Source organism: Myxocyprinus asiaticus, chromosome 20 (assembly GCF_019703515.2).
Source record: "Myxocyprinus asiaticus isolate MX2 ecotype Aquarium Trade chromosome 20, UBuf_Myxa_2, whole genome shotgun sequence".
NCBI classification, from domain to species: domain Eukaryota; kingdom Metazoa; phylum Chordata; class Actinopteri; order Cypriniformes; family Catostomidae; genus Myxocyprinus; species Myxocyprinus asiaticus.
The window spans coordinates 45130744-45142679 of NC_059363.1; the positions used below are offsets into that span (position 1 = coordinate 45130744).

General features: G+C 35.6%; 1 protein-coding gene across 1 annotated transcript; it reads right to left on the reverse strand.

Moving 5' to 3' along the window:
• Positions 1-209: 209 nt before the first annotated feature.
• Positions 210-10792, reverse strand: bmp4 (bone morphogenetic protein 4). Its single transcript, XM_051646272.1, has 4 exons — positions 10511-10792; positions 7284-7406; positions 4902-5254; positions 210-1922 (listed from the first exon to the last, which is right to left on the reverse strand). Exons 3-4 carry the CDS (start codon positions 5245-5247, stop codon positions 1069-1071), a joined length of 1200 nt encoding a protein of 399 aa, XP_051502232.1. The 5' UTR covers positions 5248-5254; positions 7284-7406; positions 10511-10792; the 3' UTR covers positions 210-1068.
• Positions 10793-11936: the final 1144 nt, after the last annotated feature.

Genomic DNA, 11936 nt, shown 5'->3' on the forward strand with positions numbered 1-11936 from the left:
TAGCATAGCTTATTATGATTATTTATTACCATGATGAAACTGTAGGAACACTGGAATACCCATTCAAAATGCCACATACAATATGTATTAAATATGTTTTAAAAAAATATAGTGTGTGTGTGTGTGTGTGTGTATATATATATATACTGTATATATGCAATTGCCAGCTTATCTAAACCACACAAAAATACAACTGTATTGAGTACCAATGATTTTATTATGAAATTTGTTGATTTGCAAATGAAAGTATTTTGGTGGGGTTTTAAATTGTATGGTATTTCAGTAGAGAAAACACTTCTCTTTATTTATTGCCACTAGCTATAAAAATGTAACACATAACAGTTCAAAAATATGTTTAAAAAAACTGTCATAAAATTCGAAAGTTTCCCCTCAAAAACTGCATATCTGCTATATTCCAGTGTTCTGGGAAACAAAGATCATCATTTTGTATTTTGGACCTACACAACCTTTAATTAATCTCACATTTTTGTGAAATGCTTCACTATTTATTCAAAAATGAACAGCTGTTTTGGGAACATGTAAATCACATGCTGTAAATCACACAACTGAATTTTACTCACATCAATACATATCTGATTTCTTTAACTGATACATTAAGACACTCAGTTCTCCTAGGATTTCACACAGTGCTCTATTTTAAGTACACAAATAATGAATTCAACTTTTTTCGATCAAAAATGGGGTTGGTTTGGGAGGCTATGTATTTCTATTTTTGTGAATGTATATTACATTAAAGAAATAAATACTACCAGTAAATAAACTTTAGTGGCTTTTCTTTTTCTAATTTTCTCATAGAAAAACCCTTATACATTCTGATATACATTATGAAAAGCTGTACAGCTGAATTATATTTAAAATAAGGACACTTTCATTTTTTTTTTTAATTATGTCAATATTAATATATACAGTATATAGAGATTTTTTGTCAAAATATATGATATCGTCAGGAAGACAAGAAACGAGAAAAACACACATCTCAACATGAATGTTATAAATAAGTGTCCAGGTATGGATATTTAGTGTAAATGTGCCCAAGCCTTTCTGTGGTTAGCGGCAGCCACACCCTTCCACCACCATCTCCTGATAGTTTTTCAGGACCACCCTGTCCGTCTCATCCAGGTAGAGCATTGAAATTGAACTGAGCTCGGTGGGAACGCAGCAGGCCTTGGGAATGTTGGTGTTAACCGAGTTCACCAGCGTCTGTACAATAGCGTGATTGGTCGAGTTCAGGTGATCGGCCAACGGGAAGGGGCACTCCCCTTGACAGTAGTATGCCTGGTACCCGGGCGGCGCCACGATCCAGTCATTCCAACCCACGTCACTGAAATCGACATAAAGCGCGTGGCGCCGGCAGTTGCGGTTGCGCTTTCGACCTCTTTGCTTGGGGCTGCGCTTCATTCTGCGCGTCAAAGGGTGACTTTTGCCGTCGTGACCGAAAGTAACCAGCAGTGGGCGGAGCTGGTCCCAGTCTTCGCCCAGAAGCGGATGCAAGGACCGACTAACACGCACATGTCGTCCCTGGTGACGGCGTGTTTGGTTAAGGTGAAGCACCTCAATGACGAGGCCATGGTTGGACTGCTTGTCACGGGTCCAGCGCAACACCGCTGGACTCACGTCAAAGCTCTCCCATCTTGACGTGTTGTGGCGCACCAACCGTGTGTCCAGGAGCTGCGTGATGAGCTGGCCGGCCCGCGGGGGCTTCAACACCTCATATATGTTTATTCGATGAAGCCCCTCGTCTCCAATGTGTTGAGGATCTGAGCTTGCGTCATCGATCTGTTGCCTGTAGAGACGCAGCTCTGCGGTAGAAATGAGTTCCTGCTCAGGGATGCTGCTGAGATTGAAGATGAAGTGCAGGGGAATCTCCCATGAACCGTCTGACGGCAACTCTTCCATGTGCTCTTCAGAGGGAGATGAATCAGAAAATAGGTCAAGAAACTGATAGAAGATAAACTGCAAATGCATCTTTTTAAAATTTGCATTTTAAACTATACAGTAGCAAATTTGTATTTAGCATCCTAAAGGGATTACAGTACACGTGATGCTCTTTTTGTCTGTATCTGTTAAGTTTTTCAAAGATACAGAAAGAAATGCAATTTATACAAAACAGTTACTTGAATACACCTCTTCTATGAATATGTTTTCAATTACTGAGGTTAAAGTCATTTTCATATTTGTTTTTTGGAGCTTTAAGTCAAAAACGTCATGTGGTGTAACCATCCTGAGACAGTAAAAAAAATACAAAATCAAAGTATCATTAAAAGCTGAATTTCTTGAAAAAAATAAATGTTGGCATGAGTAGTGCAGAATAATCTTTCATTATTATTTCTGACCCAAAAAAATAAGCAGTGAAACATCTTTTTTTTATAAAAATCTGATATTTTAACATTTCTTATAAAAAAGTCATATGGAGAAACCCTGAGAACCCTTGATATTCTTTACTAAAAAATGCATGATATTTCTATATATATATATATATATATATATATATATATATATATATATATATATATATATATATATATATATATATATATATATATATATACACACACACACACAGTATATATTCAGTATACAGTATATATAGATTCATTAATATAAATACCACCCAGACTACATTTAATATGGGTTATTATGAGTTTGGTAATTTGTTAGGTTGGCATTTCATGTTAATATTGGCAGATTATGGTAATATTAATACATATTCATTTTGATTTTAAGGACATTTATATTTACTTTTGTTTGCTATTTTGGTACTGTGTTGGATTGCCATAGATGTTCAATATCAAATCTGGGTCTTGAAGCAAAACGAAAACCAGCTCATTTAACACATTTTATGAGTCTGTTCTACAAAAGCGAAGACTAACTCCTTAATTTTCAATGTTATCCTCTACAAGTTTTCTTATGTCTATTTTTTTAACCCTCCTATTGTCTGAGGGTCATTTTTGACCGGGACAAGTAATGAATATGTTATAAATACTGTATATTTTTTGGTACTGAAACCAAATGTGACTGTCAACACTTTCAAAACAAACTAAATAAAAAAGAAAATTCATTTTATAAATAATTGTTTAAGAAAAATAACAATTTAAAACAAATTGTTCCTTCCATTGTCTTAACGGGTCAATTTTGACCCGAATGGGAAGAAACAGTTGTGACCTTTCACCTTTGGACTTTCCGGATGTTTTACAGCTATAAATAGTTTTTTGTACATCTATGAATCAAATTTGACCTAAAAATAATTTGTTTTCTCAAATTTAGCCTCTAGCCCCATATTGTTCTCTAGCTCCAAGACTGTTGGAAAAGGCAATAGAGATTCATTTGTGAAATAGACATGCACAAAAATTGTAACTCTGAAATGTAAACTGTTGATATTCCACAAGCAGAATAAATAAGAAATTGTTTTAATATAGTTAAGATATAATAAAATGTCAAAGTGATTGAAATAAATGTAAATTGATACATCAATTTTGACAAGTTTTTCAACTTTTTAAAAATTCTTTAAAAATTATGTTACTTCATTAATACTCATAATATTTAATTTCATTATCATTATACACTTTGGGACCACAATAAAACAGATTTTTGTTAAGTAGGGGTTTTATTGCCATTGTACAATCAAGAATTTATGCATTTTGAATGGTTTTGACACAAAGGACAAAAGGAGGGTGCAGTTTCTTAAGACAAAAGGAGGGTTAATGTAGTGTCAACACTATCTCATTTAAGTGCAAATAAATAATGGAAAAAAATAACCCAAATAAAAGGAATCCACAGTTTTCCCATGCTCATGGCCCTCTGTCACCCTAAAACGAAACGTGTATTTTTCCTGAGTCTTCTGGGAACTCTGTCCAAGAGGCCACACAGTTGGCAACAGCAGTTTATTTAGAAATCTGTAGAGTAACATTAAAAATAATTGCATGTTGAGGAAAGTCCCTCAAAAAGATCCACATAAAAAAGTATGAAGGCACAGCGACTTTTAAAATGCTTTTAAATTTTGGGTTTAGTTTGAAACAGAGCTTAAAATTACATTTATGCATTTGGCAGATGCTTTTATGCATTAAGATTTACAGTGTTATCAGTATATTTGTTTCTGAAGTATTTTTACCATTCTTTTTTTCATAGAAATTTCATAAAAATCCTTCACGAAAGCGTTGTAAACCATGAATAAAACCAACCAGCTCCGAGGTGAATCACAAGATTACACATTTTCATTTGAAGCAAAAAAGTATTTGAAACTCGGTCAAAAAGACAAAGATACAAGACTGTGTACTTAATGTATTCAAGGAAGGGATGAACTACAATCCTATGAAGCACTGTGAATGATGTAATCGAATTAAAAACGATGGAAATATATAAAACTTTTCATTTAAAGTTGGTGATTATAAGTATCGGAACAATATATTTTAATTTTATTGCAAAATATTCAGATCAAACAAATACACAAGTAGTTTGTGAGTGTAGGGAGAGTGACTTGATTGCGTCATTCACAGTGAATCATGTGAGTGGGCGGAGCTGCAGAGCTCTTTTGGCGCACTTTGTTCACCGCAATTCTTTGATTGGTGGATCTTTCTCTGCAGGATCAAGGGTAGTGTAGTTCTTCCCCAAGAATTCGTCTTTTAAACATAGTTTAAATATTACATTGAAATAATGTGGACTGATGACTTCAACAGAAGCATATCCCATTGATTAACATCCTCAGATCTCACAGTAGCTCTGTCTTTTAGGGTTTAAAGTTATAGTTAAAAATCAATTCCCCTGTTGAGAAAAATTAATGAATTTTTACTTCCGGAACCACATTGTTATGCTCTATGCCCTTGGCGTTACTGCTGCCATTGAGCTTTGATGACGATAATGTTGTAAAACCTCTCTGTTCTTACCTTCATGGTGGAAACCTCTCACAGTGTTAGCTCGACTTGTAGATCTTTCTGGATAATCAAAACTGACATCATGAGCTGCAGCATCTTCAACCTCTCCTGACTGCAGCCGATACAGATCGAGCAGATACTGTGGCACGACGGCCGAATAGCTGGGTCGCGGGCGCTTCTGCAAGCCAAACATGTGCAGCAGCGTGGCTTCAAAGTCCCGCAGCAGTTCATGACTCTGACTTAGATGAGCCGACACTCTCTTCCTCCCCTCCTCAGGTATTAGACTAGCATAGCTGCTCTCTCCCAGTAGCACTTGGCATAATACAATGACCATCAGCATTCGATTACCAGGAATCATGATGTCTCTGGTGGACGATTGATGAAGATAGAGATGATGGAGGGAGCAGCAGAGGTGGTGCAAAACAAGAGAAAAACAGCAAGACTTCAATGAAAGATGTTTGTTTTTGGGGTGAAATGTGTTGTGTGCATGTTTTTGCAAGATTCATCCAACAATTCAAAAGACAAAAAAGAAAATGAAGCCTATTTTAGGACCATTAAGATGTTTTTGCATCGTGACATTATTCTAATGATAACAGAGTGCAACAGTGTGGTTCCAGAAGTAAAAATCCCATACATTTTTTCCATAGTGGAATTTATTTTTGATGACAATTTACTAATCTTTAAAGACAGACCTACCGTGTGCTCCGAGGTTGTTAATCGATGGTATATGCTTCTGCTGAAGCCATCAGTCCAAGTTATTTCAACTTAATTAAAAAAAAATCATGTTTAATAGTGGAATTTCTGCTGAAGAACTAGACTACCCATGATCCTGAAGAGAATAGTTCCACCAATCAGAGAATCGTGACGAACAAAGTTCGGCAAAAGAACTCTACAGTGACCGCCCACTCACATAATACGCTATGAATGACGCAATCGAGTCGCTCTACCAACACTCTCAAACTACTTGTATATTTCTATATATCTGAATATTTTGCATTAAACATAATAAATATTGTTTCTATACTTGTGGTCAAGAACTTTAAATCAACAGTTTTATATTTTTCCATCATTTTAATTCAATATATAATTCGCAATGCTTCATGGGATTGTAGTTCATTCCCTTATTAATGACGTCAAGTACACAGTGTTGTTGTCCAATTTTCAAATACTTTTTTGCTTCAAATCAAAGTTTGTTATCTTGGCATTCACCCTCAGAGCTGGTTGGTTTGGTTCGTGGCTTAGAATGCTTTTCTGATGACTGATGAAATTCCTATAGCAAAAATGAAGGGGAAAAACACTTCCGGAACCAGAATGGCTGAAAAAGTGTTATTCGTTATTGTAATACAGTATTTTTCTTTATACATTTTTTTACTTTTTACTATGAACCCTTTTCACACTTCCGGGTTTTGGAATGCAGAAGTAAACGTTTGCAGGGTAAACCTCGATAATGGTGAACGGGAGTGAATGGGAGACCATGCCAAATATACTTTTTACTTACCATTTTCTCCAACATCAAAACAAAAATGTCATTATTATGTTTCCACAACTTTCCAAATGAGGAAAAAAATAGAGAGCGACGACAAATTTACTGTCAATTTCTCAGCAGCTGTATATTATAAACCTTCTCACATCTGTGGTAACTAATTCCAGGGTAATATAATACAAAGTATAATGTTATAAATTTACCCTAAATAGTTTAAAAATTGTAAATATATATAATAAATTGCTAGATTTACACTGTCCAATGACCAATCACCATTATTTAAATTAGCATAAATTACAGCAAGGTGGCTACAACAAATACTAACATGACATGTAAATGCTTCAATTTAAATAAAATATCGTTTTTTGTTTTGCATTATGGTAATAAGAATTTGGTGGTGAAACGCAGTTAATCGTCATGAAAATAATTTCACAATGCAAAAAAAAATCTTAATGGTCCTAAAAATAGGCTTCATTTCAAACAAAATTTTAGTGTGAAATAAGACCCAGACATGTTCTTGACAGGTTTCGTGAGACTCACCTTCCTTTCAATAATTAATCAGCATGCCAAAAAACATCCTTAAAATGAGAACATTTATTTATCGCATATAACCTAGTCCTAACCTGTTAAAAGTTCAAGGCTTATAATTAGATATCTTTTATCCTGTTTCCTACAACATACTCAAATCTCAAATTTTCGAGGTAGTTATGAGTCAAACTATACTGCAGATTGAACATCTGACACTAAACAAGGACAGTAAGCCAAAAATGTCAAGTGCTTAAAGTGCAACACAAAAGCTTGACCACTGTTTTATAAAAGAATGACTAAGCCTATTAATTTGCTCTTGGAAATTATAGTCCCAAACAAACAATCCAAATATGTAACATATAGGTTAGGTGTGGTCTACTTACCGACAGAAAATAAAGCATGGGAATACAGTCCATGTTTGTTGGGAGTCTATACAAGACAAGTTCCTCAAGTAAATGTTACGTGGTGCTGGAAGGCTGTTTAAGAACTCTGGTGAGATTCTTTGCCTGAAAGACAAGGATTTGAACATTTAATTGGGCATTTATAGCACATTAAATCACACAGATACAATCAGATTAGAGCAAACATGACTGTACAAACATGGTGTAGATTGTAAAGCAGAGAGCAATATGCCATTACACAAGCAAATCAAGGCCAACAGGGCCAGGGTTCAACATGTTATCTTCGCTCATTTAAAAGACTACCAGGTGTCAAACACCTGAAAGGATGGTAATTCCAATTTAAATGAAAAAAGAGGTTGGTTTCAGAACTGCTTCTTTTATTGACGGTCTGCAATTACAGACTTTTAAAAAGCCCTCCTAAAGAGTCTTCAACACAACCCCCTCAACCTAGGTTGGGCGTAGAAGCTGACCTCACTGTTAACTCATGATCTCTTAACCCATTCCATCTAAATCTGAAGCTATCATTTGGTGTCACAGTACTACCAAAACAATGCAATGGATCCAAGATCCATCAGCCCGTTTATTTCACTGGTTTATTTCAAAAGTGCAAAACCAAAACCAATTAGATTTTCAGTGATAATCCAAGTGCACTGACGAAATGCACTAATAACAATCACAAGTGCTCATGAATGTCTCAGATAACGACATCACCGAGTCCACAGCTGAACGTGAAGTGGTTGAGCAAAGCAACGTGTGTATTCTGTCATTTCTTGGATCCAGTTTCACTGGAGCAAGTCCAACCATTACAACAGTAATGATGCGTATTAACAAGATCACTCTGTGTGTTCGCATGTTTTATTTCTCTCTGTGGTCTTTCGCAAAATCAAACAACAGCTGCGATATTATGTTGAGATGAGTGTGCACAGTCTGACTTTTGGCACTTTTCTGAAGTGTGCGTCTTAATGTTGCATTTTTCAAAACAATATGACTTAAGCAGCATTGTACAACTATTCAAACAGTTCTGTATTCTTTATGTTGAGAGCAAAGGCTGTGATCAAAAGGCCTGAAAATATGTAACAGAACAAACAATGTGTAACTTCAGACCACCTACTCTTGTTTAAAAGCCTTCAAATACTCCTTCAAATATTTACATATCCCTTTTTGATGTGTTTGAAGATGAAGTTGACTGCATGTGCTTTGGAGTTTATAGTGCAGTTTGCATCATTTAATCCATGTAAAGCTCCCAGCACTCAACTTTCCTCTAGTCTAGACCCACTTAAAGAGATTACATTATGCACATGCTGTTTTAGATCTGAAGAACAGGGTATGGGGCAGCAGGTTACAAAAGTAATAGACAATACTGAGCACTCAATGTTAGGACTTTACCCCTGGCATGTTGCGTACAGATACATCTGACCTAAAACTGTCTTTAAAATAGAAAGTCAAGTAGAATTGAGTTCATTTGGAAAATTAAGACTGGATACATGTAGGTTATGGAGTGTAGAGTACAGCATACTAAGCAGTCATTAAAGTTCATGGGATATTTGCAACCCAAAAACTATGCTGCACTGACAGAACAGCATCAAGCACATTCCTGGACATCATAAGGCATCTGTTCAGGATTAGTGGATCAATCCTGAAGTATCGATACTTCCGATATTGACGATTTATCGAGAATATTGATCCTCACATGAAAGTGAGTTTTATTATTTAGTTTCCATGAAAATTTTTTTTTTATGTATCATAAGCTTTGAATTGCACCTGGAGTTAATTTACACTAAGTAACAAAAAGTGACATTTATTTTAATGGTTTTGATTTTAAATTTAAGGTTAAAGCATTGATTATGTTTTGTAAATGTTGTTAATAAATGATAAACAAAACAGAAGTCTAACATTCAGTTTAAGCCTATAAATGTAGGCTATAACATTATATCTTTTAAAAATGACCCATTTTGTGGGCATTGGTTTTGGAATCGGCGATATTGGCCTTGATAGTAGCTATGTCGGATCGAAAATAAAATAAGAGGTATCGCCCATCCCTAGCATCAGTTGATCAGTAATTATCAGTATTTAAGTGCATGCAACTCTTGCAAGAAATATATTTAGACAAAAGAGAAAGCAACTTCAACAGATAGATCTAATTCTTTCCTCATTTTCTTGCTTTCCACCTCCTTTCACTAAAGAGCCGACAAATGTCCATTTGGCTTTTGTGTTGGTCTATAACATCTCTTTGTGTTATATTTTTTCTACTATAAAGATCAATTTACTTCAGATTCACTTTCCAGAGATGTGCCAATTTTCCAACCTTTTTCATAAGCAGTTTTAGTCAACTTTCCAAAAGTAAGAATGTAAATGTTTACTCTAACACTAAATTGAGATAAAACAGCCAAAATGTAAAAGTTGTGCATTGCACAAGCAAACGCAGGCTATACTTTTTGAATTAGACAGGTGGATTTAAGACTCACATTTATCAAAACATAGGCTTATTACACTCAAAACTCAAATAAAAGTCGTCTTGATAAGGTTGTTCCATGCTGTACCAACTAAATTGCCAAACCTTTAAAAATACACCATGTTTCCTTGATTATTGTTATTAAAATCAAACTGTGGCAACTTAGTGTTAACCACACTGTGGAAAAGGGAATGACAGAAGTACATGGGCTGAAGGAAATAATACCTTATCCATTTATTAGTAGTATTGTAGTAGCAGTAGCAAACTATTGAACTTTGGCGGAAATGATGTGGATTATTTTCACGTTTATTTTATGGAAGTTATGTGAGATCACTAAAATAAACTGTAAACCCGTTCTTGTAAGCTATAGCTAACTAACCAAATGTGAAGCCCTCACCCACCCGGCGGGTTACCTGTACACGCGCGCAGTCAGGTGTGTCAACACGGTCGATGGTTTTAAGTTAATAAATAAATACAAATAAAATAAGTATAAAACTTTAACGTAAACTAAAAGATCCCCAATGCGTTTTTCGACAGCATGCACTAGCGACGCGACAAACTAATGCGAGTGTTTTAGTTAGTCGCGTCGCTCGCTTGAAGTGTAGATGAGGCGAAAAGGGTTTTCAGTTACGCGCAACGTGACCAAAACGCGCACGAGCTCATCAATAAACGTTACATGTCATGGTCTGATAAAGCTCGCCTGGCTGTGACTGTCAAAATACTGAACGCGTAATGAATATCGATAAAACAAACTTACCATTGGTAGGGGTGCGTTTCAAAGGAGTTTACATCACACAACAGAAGTCCTCAAGCCTTGAGGGAATGTTTGGATCATTAGTTCCGCGTCATATCCTCTAGATAGCAGAACCCAAAAGAATACAATGCAAACGCTGATCTTTGTAGCTCCAACAATGTCCAAGAACTCTCGAGAACGGACAACATCACCGTCGGGAAGCTCAGCGACTGATCTCGCATCCAATTCTCCTGCCAGCTTTTATGTGACCTATGAAGTTCCCTATGCCTCCTCCCCTACACTCTCAACCCACTGCACTCACATCCAACACCTCTGATAGACCCTAGAGAACACTAACAGGGAAGATCTGTGTCACTCTTTAAGTTACACGCATGCACTGCAACACCAGACTCTGAATCTTCTCATGATTTTTGGAGTTTTTGTCAGTGCACCGGCAAGCACATGTAATCCATTGAAATGTCTTTGGAGATTTCATCATATGGGTTGACCACTGATGTAGAGGAAGGAAAAGAGTATGTTAATCTGAGTCCCTGAAAAAGAAACTCAAACTAATGTTTGAGGGTTAGGATAAAAATGACCTATAATAAAGGTTCTTTGCAGAACCAAAGGTTCAGAAGGGCTCTAATTATTCTTTTTTTGGCTGTAGGGGGTGGCAATATGGGTCTCTGGAGATCTATGAAAAGTTCTTTATGTTGCTTTGTAGATTGTTCAGATCAGCAGATTGGTTTCTGGGTTCTTAAAGCACTAATAAATAGTTATATGTATAAAACATAGTATAAAATGGTTTTGCCTTTTTGTTGTCATAATTTAAAAATTGCATTGCAGTGGATTGAATTTGTTGAAATATATAATTAAAGAGAACAGATCGTGCTCAGATACTCGAGTTTCAAGTATGCACCGTGGCATGAATACATTTATGCAGACTACAGTGTTACAGTTTGACTTTTTATAGTTGTATTGTTTGCTGCTTTTATTTATATTGTTGTTGTTGTGTTTGATTGTCCACTGTAAAAAAATTTTAATCATTCCTACAATTCAATGACATTTAAGTCCCCAGGTTGTGGTATTTATATGGTTTAATTTCTCCCAATTACAAGTTTAATAGGCTTGGTAAAAACAGTTAAGACAATTAATAATGCTACACACTACTGTGGGCCTAAAAGTTACAATTTAAATAATTGAAATCTTTTTCAACTATTGCATGCACTGTGTCATTTTCTCATGTCTCCAGACATGCACGTCAAACATCAATTGTCAATTGATTTATTGTCCACCCTGTTATGTCTTGATACAATTTCCTTTAATTGAAGATATTTGTTATGAAATGACATCACACACACACCGGAGGTGACATCAGCCATTCAGCAAAGTTATTTCGAGTTATTTGAAGTTTGTAGCTCTTTTGTTTTATATATGTTTTCCTTTATTT